General features: G+C 44.6%; 3 protein-coding genes across 3 annotated transcripts; 1 reads left to right on the top strand and 2 right to left on the bottom strand.

Annotated features, from left to right (window-relative positions):
- Positions 1–250: 250 nt before the first annotated feature.
- LOC135391127 (integrator complex subunit 15-like) lies at positions 251–1860 on the bottom strand. Its single transcript, XM_064621226.1, has one exon. The coding sequence runs from the start codon at positions 1724–1726 to the stop codon at positions 629–631; it is 1098 nt and encodes a 365-aa protein (XP_064477296.1). The 5' UTR covers positions 1727–1860; the 3' UTR covers positions 251–628.
- Positions 1861–2028: 168 nt separating this feature from the next.
- LOC135391128 (trafficking protein particle complex subunit 5-like) lies at positions 2029–3453 on the top strand. Its single transcript, XM_064621227.1, has 7 exons — positions 2029–2176; positions 2270–2358; positions 2433–2559; positions 2706–2763; positions 2947–3006; positions 3078–3142; positions 3227–3453. Exons 1-7 carry the CDS (start codon positions 2114–2116, stop codon positions 3323–3325), a joined length of 561 nt encoding a protein of 186 aa, XP_064477297.1. The 5' UTR covers positions 2029–2113; the 3' UTR covers positions 3326–3453.
- A 2906-nt stretch (positions 3454–6359) lies between these two features.
- LOC135391126 (tyrosine-protein kinase transmembrane receptor ROR2-like) lies at positions 6360–15824 on the bottom strand. Its single transcript, XM_064621225.1, is given in 5 exon segments — positions 6360–10367; positions 11512–11614; positions 11617–11747; positions 12560–13038; positions 15631–15824. Coding segments are annotated over 5 exon segments (2190 nt in total). The 3' UTR covers positions 6360–9084.
- Between the last annotated feature and the right edge of the window lie 2356 nt (positions 15825–18180).

Below are 18180 nucleotides of genomic sequence, written 5' to 3'. Positions count from 1 at the left end.
TTATTACAAATGTACTAAAAAAAAAGATGATCTGAGAAGCTCATTTTTTCATATTTTGAGGAAGAGATTATGAATGGGAAGCAGAATGGGTATGAGGCTGATGTTTCATCAAGCAAGATAGAGCAAGCTAAAATAACTACATGCTTGTCAACACAGGCTGTTATCAAGAAGACGATATGATAGTGATGGTGACGTTTGTGCTTTTGCTCACAATGTGCTTTTCGAACATACTATGACACAAGAAGCATCGTGAATGCCAGGCCTGTAATGATTCACCAGCAATACAAGCATTATGTACAAAGACAAAAAGTGGTAAGTGATCGCCAAAACGAGATCGAACCATGACCTTTTTTTTCCCTGTCAATTGATGGCTGGAGTTACAAAGACATGCTAACAAGATGTGATGAGGAAGGGCACTCTCATTTGCACAAAGTTATGCATGTAGCTGCATTATGGCTCCAGCAACTTCCAGTATTGAGAAGAAAGAATTCACTTCTCAGCACCAGAATATTTGTACACTGCCCTGCAGGTGTGGTTATTCCTCCCACAGGCTTTTAGTTTCTGAAGAAGATGTCTTTTATATGGGTTTGAAACTGGAAGCCTCAGTTGACACTGAGGAAAGCCGACGTCAGTACTTCTTCGTTTCCCACCTTGAAAGGATAATGCGGAGGAGCCGGTTTGGAGGCAGCTGCTTCAACATTTGAAACATAGCATCCATGTTCCCATGGATGCATTTGGACGTAAAAGCAGCCTGTAGTATCTGTCCGAGCCTGTTCAAAGCCAGTTCCGTCGACTTTGCGTTTGGGTTTGCTATCCTCTTCAACGTGTCTGCGACTTGGAGAACGTACAGCGTCGGTAAGAAGGTCAGCACCATCGGCGCCCGAGGTGTTACTTGCGATGCTCTGATCAGCATTTCGAGCAAAGCATAGTGCAGATACGAATAAAGCTCGTTTTGTTTGGCCAGCATTTCGGGGCTTAGATTAGAGTGAGAAGCTGTCACGGGTGCCAGCACGCACCAAGTCATCAAACCTGGTAGGAAGGTTTGTAAGCACTGTGTGTACAGCTGGGGTGGTATTGCTTCCATAGGTGTGAAGCAAAGAAATGGCTGGGCCCGAACCCAAGTTGCCAGTAGCTCGATAACCTCGACAGCGGGGTTAGCCTGGGTCATGTGTGTAAGGGATGTAGCCATACTGGCGCAAAAAAGCGGCGAAATTCCAGCCAGTTCCTTCATTCTGTCCGCAGACGTTGGGATAAGGTTGAAGTAATCTCCAACTACATGTTGCACTACGGTTAAGGAAAGTTCAGACGTACAGCCGCAAACGTGCATCCAAAAGCCGGCACAGTTGAGCGTGTTTTGGCTTTTCAGTGCGATCGCTAGCGAGACGAGGCGAGAAATAATTGTGATCCTACTCTCCATCACCGTCGGATCTGCCGTAGGGAACAGAATGAAAAATATCTTCTGGCACATATCGGGTTTGGTGGACTGCAGGGTACTTGCGATGACCTCGATGATTTGAAGTTCACGAACTGCTGAAAGCTTTCGCCGTCGAGGGTTTCCCCGACGGTCACAGTCGTTGAAGATAAATTCGTCGGAAATTTCTTTAGCGACATGAGCGTACGTAGGGCTCCGTGCTTCGTTCGTCAGCAGCTTTTGCATTTGGCGTAGCGCCTCGTAAACAACTGCCGGGAACTCAATTTTTCGTAGTGATGCTCTTACGTCTGTCATCGTGGCTTACGTGAGCTGCTACACTCAGCACAAAGCGCAGAAGCTGAAGACTGAGTGGTTTCTCAGCTAAATTGCCAGGAAAACAACGAAACGGCATTCGCGGACGCCATGTTTGTTCAGAACATGGTTGCCGTTCGCGTTTTGTATTAGGACAATAATACACGCTTGACAAAATTCGATTTGCAGGTGTAACACCAGTGAAACGTCACCAGGACAGCGAACAATGCCTTAATACAAATTATTTAATACCCCTCTTGCTGAAACAAGTATTTTCAATATTTCCATTAGTTATACGCAGGTCCGCAGGTGACGCTGACGGCAACACTGTCGTCTGCGTTGTTTGATGATCTGTTCCGTTTTTCATGGTGTAAATAAATGTAATTTACAATGTCTGGCGTGAGAAATAAAGTAAGCATCCTCGACCGACCAATAACAAAGATAAAGACTGACGTGAGTTGCAGTTTACACTTTATTTCATATCGTATTATTCGCATAAAACACTATGCGTCTAACTCCTTGCGTCTGTTCCTTATTACTTTTCAGATTCACATAAGTTTATTTGGATTGCTATTCTCGGAGATCGTACAATATTGTCAAAACCGTGTATACACCATTCCTGAACTACAGACAAGGTGTGAGAACGTTTCTCGACAAAATGAGGGACGCCCCCTTGAAGATTGTCTTTTTTTTTTTTTTTTTTTTTCAGGCTGTCTGAGTTGGGGTTTCACGTAGGTCAGAGAGTACTCGACCTCATATACGTACGAGAGAAAAACTACAAGCGTGAGACAAAGCTACTGCACGTTCTGCTCTTCATCAAATCTTCAGTCTGGAAGGTAAAGACGGTTGAACCTTGACCAATGGAAGGGACGACCGTATCCGCATCTCAAATAATTCGTCAGGCGACGCGATTTCTTCACTTTTATTGTGTTTATTTTTCACATCTATCTTCATGCAAAACTCATTCTCTGTTTTACCACAGACTTTATTCGGCAAAGAAGCTGACAAGTTGGAACAAGCTAACGACGACGACAAGACCTGTATCCTTGAATTACATTGATATTAGAGGGCGTTCGACAATTCAGTTTTTGGACAAAAAATACGTGTCAGCGTGTGTGTTTACAACACTTCAAATCCCACACCCAAAAACACAGGAGTCTAGGTATTCATGACCAACTGCATGTGTTGTTGCAATTGGTGTTACTACCTTTAACTGGCAACAGATTACTTGATTGAAAAGGAGCCGCTTGTCAGCAAGTTCATCTCTGTACCTAAGGACCGAGGTTTGTGTTTGTCATACAACGAAAACTTTTCCTCTGAGAAATTCCTAAGCCTTCGAGATTCTGCTTTTCAGGAAACCTCAACTGTGCCTCTTTTGTGGCAGGCATCATCGAAGCTGTCCTCTTAGGATGCAACTTTGTGAGTTAAATCAAACCTATCCGTGTGACTACTGCTTCCACAGACATGGTATGGCAGGGCTTGATGTCAGTGATCTTATTGCAGCCAGCAAAAGTTACAGCACACTGGTACAAAGGTACAACATTCATGATCAAGTTCGAAGACTCCGTGATCGCCAGGGACAAGTCACTGGAAACACGATAAGGGAATGAAGGAGCATGCACTGAATGTCGGGTCTTCATCCGTGTCGTGGCAAGATATGTAAGCAGGACAACCTTGCATTCCTCCTGTAGTATAAGTCCTATGCTTACAAATACATACTCTTAAAGTGATGTTCATAATGACTCATTCTGAATTTCGTTCATTTGGCAGTACTGCCTGTACACATTGTTCCATATGTTACTTTGTCAGTTTGTGCCATGTCCATCAGGAGATAATGTGCAGCGCAAGAAAGTCACAACGGAGTGGGTAGAGTGCGTGAACAACACAAGGATTATTAATTTACTGCACATTGCCAACTCATCATCTCCACCCCTGACCTTCCTCACCCAACACACATGCAGCTTTGCACACTTCAGCAAGCCCCAGAACTAGCAATATGGACGAGAAAACACATCTAGTACAGGTCACAGCATTCCCGATGCAATCTAGAACCCTTATCTCTTTGATGTTCGAAGCCACTGAGGCATGACTAACACGGGGTTGTGTTGTGGAATTGAGTACTGGCTGTGTCCGCATCTACTGTAGAGCAGGGCCAATGACAGAGAAGTCCCAACAGAACTTCTCTGAGGGAGGCTGCATGCCTGTGCAGCCTAACGCTTCGGCATCTCCCTGTTCATCCTATGTAACACATACCGCATGAGAGCAGGATTCAGAACTCTGTGTTCCTTCTGCGTTGTACATACATACTTCTGATGTTTTATTTCAGACAGTGGCCTCTCGTTTGATTCTTAACAACTGAATGGAACTTACTTAGCCTGTAGGTGCTGAGGACAGTGAGCAGAGAGCAGTGATGAGGAGTACTTGAAGTACCAAGTACTACTTTAAGTGCATTTCTGAGCGCTCGTACTTTGCTTGAAGTATACATTTCGAATTGTGTACTTCGTACTGTGCTTTAAGTACTTTCCCATCAAGTACTGAGGTGCCCAACTGGGAATGCAAAAGATAGAAGGAACATATCGGTAAAGAATTCTTTAAATCCAGAGGAGGTACTTTTGAAGAAGAAAATGCATTGTTGACAGGCTTTAGATGTTGACAAGTCACAAGAACAAGTGAACAACTACTCTCTTTTTATTTTACCTTTTCTACATGTTAACGTGGACAGCTAAGCGAACGACAAAGCCACAGGAAAACGGATGTTTTGCATAATGCATATTTACATTTATTTATTTACAAATGCATATATGCAAATTTTGCATATTCTTTTGATAATTTGTTTTAAAAAGCATTGAACATGTCAGAAGGCAGTGGGGAGTGCTCAGAAATTGGCTCAGAAATTGGCGGGGAGTGCGGGGATGACAAGGACAGTTTTCCTTGTCGTCTTAACCCTTCTTTGTCCTGCTTGCTGCTTGTTTCACTCAAGATGGATTGTCATCAACTACCCCACCTGCATACCTCAGTCCAGTTTTGAGGTACTTTGTCTATCACTGGCATAGGGTATCTTTTCACCGGCATTTTAAGATTGAGACATCACAACAAGACATGAATGCTTCGACTTAACATTTCCTGGCTTAACCTTACAGCTTAAGCTTAAAAGAGCAGTTATTTATGAAGATATATGTCTTACATGTTGCTTCTCCGGCATTGCGTGCAGTACCTCAGGAAAATGGTGGCGACATTAGCATTGTGGTGAATTGCTCGCATTCATTGCATAGGTTGATGGGAATGGCTTGGCACAGAATGGCCTTTGTTAACCGTATCACAAAAATCCACATATCGAAAGGAGATATGCATACCTCCGTTCTCATTCGCCCAGAATGCTTGATACATGCGTGAGGAACCACCAGGATCCTTGACAGTGTATATTCCTTTGAATGTCCTAGGATGATGACCTGGTATTCATTTGCATAATTAAGTTTGTTTTTCATTTGTTGTGTAAGTTTTACTTCAGTCACGATGTTAGAGACGTTTCTTGGTGCCATGCTGTTGCAAATATACAGGGTGTTTCACCTAAAGTGATAAAAAATTCTAACTGGTAACGTACTCGTTGGAGGATTGTGGGACTTTCGGCAATTACCCTCTGGAAACTTTTTCCACCATTGAGGAAGGCTTTGGACCATTTTTAATTGAGGGAAATTTATTTTTGTCAGTTGAACTTTTCCAATTGCCAAGCGAACCTGACTTTTTTTACAGAAATGTGAAGTTCTCCATGGATGACCGGAGGTCCAACAAAAACTATGCACAGTATCGCAGCACACATAGTCGAAAAAAATAAGTAAAAATTACGCTTTAGCCCCACCTGCTTGATTTTCGCAAAGAAGCGCGTGCGAAATGTGTGTCTAGAGGAGGATGTGTCCCAGTCTTCATTTGTTTTGCCTTCTTTGTGATGAGACACTTGCTTTGTTTTCTTTCTGACAAGACAGTTGTCACCGGCATCAAGGTCAAAGCGGGAGGAAAGAAAAGCAAAACAAGAGGCAGGAACACTTCCTCCTCTCCCAGCATCTTCCTTGCGGTAATCAAGCAGGCGGGGTAAAGCGGAATTTTTACTATTTTTTTTACTATTTCTGTTGTGACACTGTGCATAGTTTTTGTTGGGTCTGTGGTTATTTGTGGAGGACTTCATATTTGTGTTAAACAAAAGTGAGGTCCGTTTCACAATTTTTAGAGTTCAATTGAAAAAATAAATTTCACTTTACGTGAAACACCCTGTATTTTCATAGTGTTGTTTTGCTCAGTGCGGTCAAACACACGTGAAGCAATGTTTCTCATAAAGGTAACTCCGGGTCTGCGGTGAAACTAGTTTCCCGCTGGACACTGCATGCAAATTGTAGGAGACGATAGAAGTGTTTGAGTTTTTGCTCAGCATGGCTGATGTGGAAGTAGTCCTGTGATTATCTTTTGAGCAGTCTTCCAGTATTTGCACAGCCATCTTCCTGTTATTATTGTGATACACAGTTGCAGGGGAAATCTTCTTGGGGAGCTTGTGTTTGGACACCATTGGATACTACTAAATGTCACGCTTTTACTTAACACTAAATGTCATGAATGGAGCACGCTGTAGGAGGAAAGAGGCGGCATGAGTAATAAATCACCATAACTTAACTTTATTACATTTTATGTATCAAAAGACAAACACTCTCACCAACAAAGTCACTCACATATTTTTTTTTTTTACAGAGGACAATATAGTACACTTTTGGACTGACAATCACTAAGTAGTCTCTGTGATCGGGAGAACGCGTGTTAAAACAACTCTAGCACACAGCGGTGCATTGGAGTTTCTCGCCCATGAAACACTGGTGCTCGATGTAGCGATATGTGTTATGTCTGCACTCTGCATGGCACTTGAGATAGCGAAGCAATTTTAGCATATTAATATTTACATTGATGTCATGCCACAACATGTTAAATCATGTCAATGAACTAGGGTAGTATTTTGCGCAGTCATTCATGGACTGTGAATACAATATTAGGCAAAGGTGATCGCTTATGCCGCTGGTTCACACATTGGCAAGTTTCACCAGTGGCGTATTTCATCATAACGAAAAGATGGCTAAGATGGCTATTTCATGAAGCATGATAAGGTAATTTTGTGTGTGGTGTGCACCATACTAATCTTAAAACAAGCTGACTTTGGCATATCTCTTTAGAACTTACCTAAGCACAAAGGTAGCCATGCCTTCTCCATTGTCTGGTGCTTTTGTCTTAAAAATACCAAATGACGGTGGTTATATGGCTGCCTTTGAACCATTGGATCACCTTGATACTCAGAAGTTGTGGATAAGATAAAGGTGATAGCATGCACAGGTGACTAAAAATGGTGTGCTTGTATGAACTGATGGCTAGTGATCTCAATATGACAAGGGTTGCCACAAACACAATCGTTAGACTGCCTGAAGTATTGCAATTATTTAAGTTTCCAACCATGATGGTACTTCGCCTGGATCAGTCATGAATACCTTCTAATTTTGTACTTAGCAGTGTTGTGGCTTTATTTAGCGCTTTGTGTGTATGTATTGCAAACCAGCAGAGTTGAATGCGAACCACACCAGAAGAGCAACATCAACACTGCTGCTGTGATGATATAATGCTTTAATACCGAGTATGCATATCTCTGAACTCAAGACTAGATGTAGAAAATAATTACGACGACTGCACACACAAAATATAAAAGCTTGTTTAAACTAAATTCTATTTACAGCTCAAAATAAATTGCAATGGTGGAGACACTTCCTCCAGGTGCTGACTTTTTTGAGTTAAACCCCCATTCCTTCAGATTCAGTTTTGGACCAATTCAGGTTGAGCACGATTTCTCCGCGACTTCCAGTCGTGTATCTCGTGCACTGTTTAGTAGAAATTTGCACGCATTTCTGACGTAAATATTGTTTTAGCTATTAGTACTATGCGAAGCATATTTGATGTTCCAACATGCGGTGCTTGTCACTATAAATGGCAAGGTATGCATGTTTGACCAGTTTATGCACTGTAACGGCAGGCAGCTTGCTGGACAGGAACACAACCACCTCGATACAGAAAGCCTGCACGCTCGTCGACGTGACGTAACAATTAAGAGTCAGCCAATCAGGATCGTGTTTTCAACGGCCGTAGCCAATCACGAACGTGCTTTCAGCGGTCGTGGCCATGGAGAAGAACCGTCGTCGTCTGCGAGTTGTGATGGGACGTTCCCGCGTATTACGTGGGAAAAGTTGGAAATAAAGAGCAAAACGGTCTCAATCTTTCTCAGAACTGATTTTCTGAACGCGTTTTGCACTTTTTGTCTAAATATTTAGGTCTGCAGGTTCCAGGTCAGCTGCGATCATTTGCGGGTTCTTGAATTCGCAAAACTGAATCGCGGTAGCAGACGAGTTCTGACTCTTAATTGAAAGAGGGAGAGGAGGCAATGTGCAGGCTTTCTCTGTCTAGGTGATGTTGACAGAAAGCAGAAAGTGATAACCTAACAATGCTTGAATCTAGCAGTCGCACCCGATTTCACCCCGATCTACAGCTTTAAAAATAGCACCCGATTCCTCGCCCCTCCAAAACCCGGAAGGGCATTTAACCCGAAAAAGTCAGATCCTAACTATATAATTTGGGCACATTGTGAAGCAAACAGTTTACGATTCGTTGACTGTCTGCGATGACATGGCCTTGTAACATGCTTCACAATGTACATAAATTGGGAAACAAAAGGATATATTATCTGAGCACTGCTTGTACCTATGCTACACTTTTCTGCAACCATCGTACAATCGATCCCCAACCATTTAACAAATGTTCTTTTCCAACAAGGCAAGTCACTAATGAACAGTCATGGTTTTGCAGGCAGTCAATACCTTGCAAACTGTGCGTTCTTTTTCACGTCGCATAGCAAGGTTGCAAGTAGCGCTCAATATTTACGACAAGCATACACGCTCATTGCGAGCGGCACATTCCTGGTCCTTTAAAATGCCGAGATAAAAGAGTTGCACGCCCAATGCGCTCATTGCCAGCACAGCACACGTGGGTCTCCGTTGAAGTTATCTCTTGTCCAGCCATGCAAAACATAGGAACAGACTTTTTCGTTATTGCAACGTTGATGTATCGAGACACACTGTCCTCGACTGCCGGCGGCAGTCGTGCGCTCAACCACACGTGTGGATGATTCAAGTCCAGAGTATTGTGTAAGCTGTAGTCCGACCCTTTTCCAAGTTCTTCCCTGTACGAGGGAGAGAGTGTCCGAACGTTGGAACTCGATGTCGAGTAAGCACCACCACATGAGAGCAGCCGTTGCATCAGAGAAAATACAAGCTGCACGGAGGCTGGCGTCAGACTTTCGACACTTTTCCGTCAAGGAGGTTGTACGGGGGACCGAAGTGCGGCGGGTGCCCCATGTTCCTTCCCTGAGGTGTGTGCGGACGCTCGCCTGCCCCTAATAGCGGGCTGCCTCCTTTGTGGCTCACAGCCGTCGATCCAGTGTGATTGCTGCCATGCGTGCTCAGGCTAGCACTGCGAGCGTGCATAGCTTGCCAAGAGCATAGCCTGGCGTGCAGCTCTCTGAACGTTGGCCTCCTCTGCGGAACTTCGTGCCAGCATTCCACCATCATGGCGTATAGATGCGGAGGACAGTCTTCGGGGCATGGAAGCAACTGCCTAGCTCGTACGAGATCAATGACTTCTTGGTTGGCATAGCCGTAATATGGCTGAAGCCCATAACTGAAGACTTCCCAAAGCAGGACTCCAAACGACCACACGTCGCTCTCTGTCGTGAAGCGGCCATAGAGGATCGACTCTGGTGGCATCCATCGAACGGGCAGCAGGGACTTGGACTGCACCCTGTAGTAGTCCGAAGAATAGACGTCACGGGACAGGCCAAAGTCCGATATCTTCACCGTGAGCGAGTCGCCGACGAGGCAGTTGCGAGCAGCGAGATCCCTGTGGACGTAATGGTGGGCAGCGAGGTACTCCATACCTGCAGCGACCTGCCGTGACACGTGGAGGAAGTCCGCAAGTTCGAGTGCCTGCACCGCGTTGTCCGTAGGGACCGCGTCGCAGCGCGGAGAGTGGCTCACCAGAAACTCGTGGAGATCTCCGTGTGGCATGTACTCAAAGAGCATGCACATGGGTTCTTCCTTTGTGCAGACGCCGAGCAAGCAGACAATGTTGGGATGTTGAAGATCACCCATGAGTTCGGCTTCGCGCTGGAAGTCCTGCTGGGTCTTGATCGTCGCGTTCTCCTTCAGGGTCTTTATTGCGACAGCGATGGATGGTGTGCCGTTGAGGTTGATGCGGCCGTTGTCTCGGGCCCCCTTGGGCGGCGCGACCGCAAGAAGCTCCCCGCGGTAGACTTTGCCAAAGGCTCCTTCCCCAAGCTCTTGCAGGAAACGAATCCTGGACGCGGACACTTCGGGTGCACGCACTGGCCGTGGCAGGAGTCTGCCCATTTCCATCTGCTGTGGGGCGCGGATTCCTGCAGTCTTTCCTGGAGTCTTGTTCGGGGCTGGAAGGGGTGGTTTCCCACGGCGACGAAAGCAGACGACGCCCAAGAGTAGCCCTACCAGTCCTATCATGGCAATGCTGGCAAGCAGGATGTAGAGCCAGAGGTAGTCCACTGAAAGGAAATTAATTTGCGTGAGTGGCAAGGTCTTGAAAATGTGAGCGTCCTCTTTATTACGGTGTTAGAAGTCACTTACTTACTTTATACACGTACAGTGTGCTCAACTAGAGGATGTCATTAAATTCCTAAAAATAGGTCTTACTTCAGAAAATTATGAAACTACTTGGAGTACACTCCTACATACTTCTGCCACAGATTGAAGCAGTTTGCATTTGTGATGCATTAATTCAGCAAATTTTTTTAATTAAACTCTCAAATTAGACAAGCAAATGTAGCATTCTTCTTCATGAATTTGGAAGCCTATGGCCATAACCCATTATTGTAATCAAAATCATGAGTTTTTTCACAGAATTTCTACAATAATTTGAAAGCCGAAAATCCATCAATGGGCAAAGTGCGCTTGCTGGCGTTTACTTTTGCGGAACTGCTGGCTCCGTCCAAGTACCCTCCCTCCTGTGCAAGAAGAAAACAGTGTCGCTCTTTCCGCTTCACCTCGATAAAGGCGGAGAAAAAAGTTCCGCAGACGCAGAGTTTCACCTGCTTCACAATTTTCATGCTTCACCCAGTGACTGATCTTCGGCTGTCAAATTTTTGTACAAATCTTGTGAGAAAACCCATGATTTTGATTGGAATAGTGTGTTGTGGCCATAGGCATCCAAATACATGAAAAAAGATATGACGTTTGCTTGGCTAATTTGAGAGTTCAATTAACAAAATTAGCTTAATTAATGCGTGACACGAATGCAAATGGCCAGTCCATGGCAAAAGTCTGTACGAGTTTATTTTCCAAGTACAGTTTCGTAATCTTCTGAAGTGTAACCTATTTTTAGGAACTTAATGACATCCTCTCATGGAACATCCTGTATATGCACCACACTTCCTTCAGTTTTGTTATCTCCAGCATGAGCTTTATACTTCTGGTCGCTGTTCTTTTGTAGCATTCAGTGTTATCTACATCCAAGCTAAACTGACTTCAAACGGGGATTTCCCTGGGGGTTAGTATCCCACACGGGAGGGGAGGTCGGGGGAGTGCCACCCACATCTCCCGACTTATGGGGCTTTCTTTGCCGGCATGCTAGTGAGTGCTGGGAAAACCCCTGACGTCAAATACGGAATGAAAAGCATACAGAAAACCTACCACATTTTGGAACGCTACACATTTCTTTTGTGACATAGGGGCCGGACGTATAGCACCAGGGTTGGGCCTCTTTCCCACCAGGATTCCTGCAGTAATTGTGTCCGCCACAATTTCTGGATATTCGGCGATTCGCGAGAAAAGGATCTGGTGTGTCCATGGCTGACACGGAAGTCCAGAGATGGTTTCGGACACTGTGCCCCTGTAGTCTTCGCCGTTGTCCATGTAGCAACTTTCCTCTGTGCAAGGAAGGGGAAACATCAGACACTGGGATTCACAATTTCCCGGACAAAGGTTCTATCCAGTTGTGCTTGACAAGAACTCTGGTCGTGTATCAGCATTATGTAAACCGTCACATTCAGATCCTTGCCAATGCAACAACTACCAGTGCGCAAAAGCTATTCGGTCATTTTCTGTGATGTGAAATATGCTTTGACACTAAAACCGTCCAGTAGCATCTTGGGCGTAGCCCCCTTTATTGGGTCGCCTTCTCACAACATAGGAAAGCTTGTTCACCACACTTTCACCTTTCTTTTCGCATTATTTCCAAGAGCTGTATGTGCAAGTGTGTGCTACATATGTAATTTGACACCTGTTTGCATGTTATGAAAACAGTAAAGGGCTTAGTGTATGCTACTGCGTCGCTGAATGTAGCAACGCATACCTGCACCCGTGTACAAGCCAGCCAGTCAGTAAGCTGTATAGACTAACACGTAAACAACGAAAATTGGCCGAGGCGGACCACAATTGGGGACGACACTGACACGTAAGCTCAAACGCCAGAAATTAAAGAATTCAACCAACTCCGGGAAAAGAGGAGCTGATGACAGGAATCAACCTGTGTCTTCCCCGAGGTTGATCGAATTCGTTTATACACTAACGCCATATATGACTCAACAGCACTTATCAGCGCATAGATGGTAGATTAGTAATGCTACCTGAACGCACAATCAAGCCTATGACAAGTTGGTCTACCAGACATGGTGGCTCGTGTGGGCCTATTAAGATTTAAGGGCCATGACAGTAGAGGCTGGTTTCCATAGCGACTTACCTGTTCTGACGTTCTCCACTTCTTTAGGAGCCACTCCAAGCCGCAGGCAGGATGCGCTCTCCGGTGACCCCACGGGAGCGAGTTTCTCGCAGACTGGCAACAGATTTTGCTGGCCAATGAGCGGGTGTCGTTTAGCTATGCTGTATTCCATGCGGCAAACACTGTGCTCCAGCAGTTCACACTCGTCTCGGCAAACCGAGCGTGGTACGGGTTCGCTTTCCCCCTCGCAGGGCGGAAAGACGAAAAAGCAGAGCGAAGGAATGGCGTATTTGTGGCACTGGGCAGACATGTCGTGGGACGTGGCGACGACGGTAAACGCTGCGGCCACCTTGGCTTCCATGGTGGCCAGATTGTCTGGCGGAGGCCGGACGTACACGCTGCGGTTGCCCAAGTACTGGCCGCAGGTGACACCCTGGTAGATTTGGCACGATCCCCCTGCCGGTATGGCTGGTGGTTCAATGATGCCCGTGCTGGGCTGACTGCAAGAGACAAGCGTTCTTTAGGATTTCTGCTACTACTGCGGATGTTCAAAGGCCAGCTAGCTTTCGTCACGTTGTACTTCGGCTAATTGTGTTTATCAATTTCGATGGATTTATACCGAAGCAGATGTTGCTACATGGTAACTTGCTGAAGGTCGTCGTGGATGAAATGATAATGGGAATATCCGTTTATGCAAACGTTGGCTGCAGGCATGATCAAACTTATGATCATTTAGTGGGTTGGACAAGTTTGAAGCAGAGACACCCGTCAATCTGAAATTTGATAATCAGCGCACAATCCACCAATGGCTAGGCACATGGAACAAATCACAGTGGCCCCCTATTTATCCAGACTTTATTTATGAGGATCTTGTTGCAACGAGAAAAGAATATCTTATCATCATGATTAAAAAATTCTATCACTTGGGTACCTTAGATTTTCTTTTTCATTCACAGTGTGCATAGTTCTTAGTGCACCTCTGGAATGCTGAAGTGCTATCTGTGCTTGTGTAAGGCTTATACTTATTGCTGATGAGGGAGAAGCTAATTAGCATGAAATAACATATTCATGTGAATATGTTAATTGGAAAAAGCAAAATACGTAAGCATATTTTAAAATTATTAAAAGCCCCCGGCCCCCTATTTTTCCCTTTGAGCTTCCATTGCAGTAATCTATTTCGAAGGAAAGGAAAATGATAAATAATTAAAAAACATTGGATGATTTCACGCCGAATCAGGCAGGGTGGTCCGGTCGACCTCTCCATTTTTTTTCTTCTTTCAAACATATATTAAAGCCTTGTCCCTAGGAGGCATATTGGCGCTGAAAGTAGTTGAAAATAATTGATGGTTATTTTTTAATTAATCATCATCCAGACGTGGGCATTTAGACCATAACGCTTCCTACGAAGTTTGACGCCACGTATCTTCATAACTCTTTGACATATTCAGCTGATTTTTTTTTACATATTGTCAGGGGTGGATAGCATTGCATCCTAAGTTCCGAGGATTCTAGGGTTTGCCTTTGAGGAGATAAAAATCAAAGTTGCCTCATTTGTAAAATATGTATTTAAAAAAAAATGCTTCAGAGATGGTCGAAGTTACGTTACGAACGACGTTGAGTTACGAACGTAACTTCGACCATCTCTGAAGCAAATTTTTTAATGTGCTGTTTTGAGTCGTCATGAAGAACGTTTATGAGTAAAATGAACGATGTCACGAGTGGGAATATATGGGATGCACGCTGACGAATTTACGCATTTTCGGTAGACACCCCTCACAAAAAGACAGTTGGGTGCATTGCCCCAAATCACAATACGATGTACTTGCTATGAGAAGAAAGGGCATTTCGAGACGAACACATGTAGATTACTTTCGGGTATCACAATTGGGAGACGACTAGTGAGGTTCTCAAAACGTACCATATTTTACAAATGAGTCAACTCTGCGATTTTTTATCTCCTCAAAGGCAAACCTTCGAATCTTCTGAACTGTAGGATGCAATGCTACCCATCCCTGCCAATATGTGAAAAAAAAAAAAAAAAGAGGGAGAGAAAATCGGCTGAATATATCAAATAGTTATGAAGTTACCTTGCGTCAAACTTCGTATAGGAGACGCAATGATCGAAATGCCCACATCTAAATGATCATTCATAAAAAAATAACCACAAATCTTCAACGACTTTTAGCGCCAATATGCCTCCTAGGGACAAGGCTTTAATATAAAGAAAAAACTTTGGAGAGGTCGACCGGACCACCATGCCTGATTCGGCATGAAATCACCCCATTGTTTTTATTATTTTTTTTTTCGTAAACAGCAACAAACAAGAAATAAGAAAACTGGGGCATTCAACAAGGTATATGTCCCTGTGAGGAATGTCTCCTGTTTGCCATTTTAGCTGTTCTTGAAGGCTTTTAGAAAAGCATCTGTTGCACTTTAGCCTCCAGGAACAGCTTCGTAAAAGAATAACATCCTGATGTCTAAGAAACATGCGCTCATCGCGCGAGTAACAAAGGAGAGCGCTGTTGCATGGTGGGCGTTTTTCATCTTCCGTTCAAATTGCTAATACAAAGAGTTCCGCTGTCAGGACAGTGAAGTGGTCGTCGTAAATTGGCCCAGGCCGGAAAATGACACCACCCTGCTTCTAATGGACTCCCATACACTAGGCCCCCTGTTCCTTGTGTGAAAGGGAACCCGCATTGGCGGGCCGCAAAGATAAAGAATTTCCCCGCTCTGTTGTGTCTCAAATGTTCTGAACTATAATACAGAAAATGTTGTGGCTGCGTTTTTATTTATTTTTAAGAATAAAGCTATTCTAAAAAGAAAAAAAACAAAGCTTATCTCAAGAGACAAAGGCACACAACTGGCACGAGTTCAGCAGATTATAACGGTGAAACGATATCGCTTCATCTGTATTTTCAACTGCTGGGCGATATCACCTTCAACCGTATCGCGCGCAGTCCTTATCAACTGCTTGGGCGAAACAGATAAGCGCATCCGGATGTGTAAACAAAAGCCACATCCAGCCCGTTGTTTTGACAGTTTATCCTATTCTCCGATGCTATTATCAACGCGCGAAAGTTGAAGATGCTTACCTGTCATTTGCCATGAAAAACGTTTCGTTTTGAAGGAGTCCATATGGAAGTGATTGAAGCCACAGGATTAAAATTAACGGTACCGAGTTCAATATAAACATTACGCCGCTTTGGCGAAGCGCCATGGCGGGGGTGTGAAACTTTCCGGAAGTGGTTCGGTAGCCGCCCGCCCCGCTGTCAACGCGTGCTGCCATCTGTTGAACGCGTCGCAAATTTCAGCAGAGAGTTCGGAGAGAGTTTAATTGCTTCCAGATTTGAACGGATGAGTGCAAGAGAGGGCGAAGGGTGCAAGTAGTTCTGGGAATGCACGAGAGATGGCAGGGAAGCTGCGTGATGGGCTCGGGAAGTTCGTCTGCTACTTCTGGAACGGTTGGCCGTCGTTCGTTCGAATTGAATTTATCACACAGTACTCTTACCTTCCACTCAGTCCAGGAAAATGGGGAAAAACTGGGGGAAACTGTGGGATCTGTGCCGGAGCATGGTGGAGCAGCCCTAGAATGAAGAGAAAATGGAAAATGTGTGGGAATGTTGGAAAGCGATCTAATCAATCTACCAATAACGACAAAAAGTCTCATAGAGTGCACGGCTATGGACAGGAATATGTAAGTATTGAATCCATCACTACGACATAATATGAGGAAATATAAAAGCATGCATTGGGCGATGTGGGCAGTTTGTCTTTTCGCCACAACCGGCGCAAAGGTAACAACGAGCCCCAAAAGTCCCACAAGTGACACACTGCCATATCGAGCAAAAATAATAGCCAAAACTCGCATATCGTGGCATCGGCTGCAATCTGCGGTGGAGGAGGAAATGCAACAAGAAGACACCCGCCCAAGCTCTGGAGCGTTGGGAGGGCTTCGCTGCATTGGATCTGTACTAGCCGTGAAGCACGCTTTAAAGGAAGAAGGCTACTTTCACAATTCCTCAAATGGAAAATATTATGCATTTCAAATCTCTATCGTGATAGCATTTTTAGTCGTATATCATTACCAAGAACTGAGCCAAAACCAACATCCATGTCATCCGGGACATACACTCGAAAAAGCCTGCACTCTTTTGTAACTCTGTTGATCCACTAAGGAAGAAGAAAGAAACACCTCAACAAATCTGAAATAGGTTCGAAAATAGCTGTCAGGCGTGGTATCTGTACCAAAAACATTGGAGAGGCTTTAAGGACATAACAGTCCCATATTTCTCACGCTGGCTTGAGAAAAGCCGCGTAAGAACCCTACCCGAATCGACCCCCAATTTTTCTTCCTGGCTTCTGCACAGTTTCGGTTTTCAGAGGCGAGCAATGGTGATGCGGCTGCCGCGGTCAATGAGACGGCGACGTCAAAATGACCGTCTACTATGTTGTACAGGGCTTTCTGCGTGAAAGCGGCGCTCCGTTTTACAAATAGCGCAATGAAGCTACAGTATGATGTCCCTATTTCCGTCTTGCAGCCAATAAGTATTCTGAACTTGCACAATTTAGCTTCGAGATTTCACTGCGCTCGAAGGTGCTGAGGAAATGGTCCTGTCAACCTCGTGAACTCCAGTGAAAGGAGCTTATGGCTTAGAAAGTTCGCAGTGATCATGATAGTGTTCAGGTATGTTGAAAGCACATTTTGGAGGGCGTTGATGTATCCAGATATACGGGGTTTCATGAGATAAGGTATACGGTATCAGTAACGGAATTGAAAAAAAAAAAAAAAAAAAAACGGAACGCCAGGGTTAGTGACGCGGAAACTGCCGTTTGGTTCAAACTCACATTCGACAAATCATAAAGAAAAGAAAGAAAAAAGAAAGAGATAGAGACGACTAATGCTATACACGCATTCTAATCCTTGTGTGTGGATTTACTCAGTTTCGTAGCGCCTAAGCTTTGTTACGACGTTGACGTTGCTGCTGTTTGGGAATAACGAAGCGTAAGACACATTTTTTGTTGCTTCACATGCAGTAAAAACATGCCTTCCGGGGTTAATTTCAAAGCGAAAATGAATCTCAAACAACGCAAGGAAACGCCAGAATGGGATATTGCCACCGTTTGCGGCAAATCAATTTTCTGGAACGTTAAAAATTTTGACACGATTTTCGGTCGCTCCATGCAACACTGACGAAAGCTTCAATGTTTCTTGTACCCGTGAGATCTCTTGCAGTGCGGAAGAAATGTATAGCTTACTATTTTATTCCGCTATGAGTAGCTGGCTGTGCGTGCTGTCTGACGTTTTCCCCGGGTAGAGTTTCCAGAAGAATCTCGGAATAGTTCCCCCTGAAGTCGGCCCAGGACGCGCACTGTCCCCCACTCCTCCCTGCTGTCCTCTCTCCATCTGTCCACGTCTGTACGCCACAGTTGCTCTACGCGGCGCTAACGAGGAATAATTTAATACATAATTTCTTTGCCGTATTATCTGCAAAGCGTAAATTACATCAATCCGATAGGACGGCAAGCTCCAGCGTAAAAATCGACGTGGAAATTGGAAATCGTAAAAAAAAGAAGCTCCTATTAATACGCCGCGTCGTCAACGGGCACTTATTTTCGCAGTCACGCGAAAGTATGCGTTATTT

Source organism: Ornithodoros turicata, chromosome 4 (genome assembly GCF_037126465.1).
Source record: "Ornithodoros turicata isolate Travis chromosome 4, ASM3712646v1, whole genome shotgun sequence".
Taxonomy (NCBI): domain Eukaryota; kingdom Metazoa; phylum Arthropoda; class Arachnida; order Ixodida; family Argasidae; genus Ornithodoros; species Ornithodoros turicata.
The sequence above is the reverse complement of the archived record's forward strand: the minus strand, read 5'-3'. Positions and strand labels throughout refer to the sequence as shown.

Excerpts from the sequence above, each read along its gene's own strand:
- LOC135391127 (XM_064621226.1), bottom strand. The coding sequence starts at position 1,726 with ATGACAGACGTAAGAGCATCACTACGAAAAATTGAGTTCCCGGCAGTT.
- LOC135391128 (XM_064621227.1), top strand. The coding sequence starts at position 2,114 with ATGTCTGGCGTGAGAAATAAAGTAAGCATCCTCGACCGACCAATAACA. Across the intron at positions 2,359-2,432 it reads ATTCCTGAACTACAGACAAG|GCTGTCTGAGTTGGGGTTTC; the intron begins GTGTGAGAACGT and ends TTTTTTTTTCAG. Across the intron at positions 2,560-2,705 it reads TCAAATCTTCAGTCTGGAAG|ACTTTATTCGGCAAAGAAGC; the intron begins GTAAAGACGGTT and ends GTTTTACCACAG.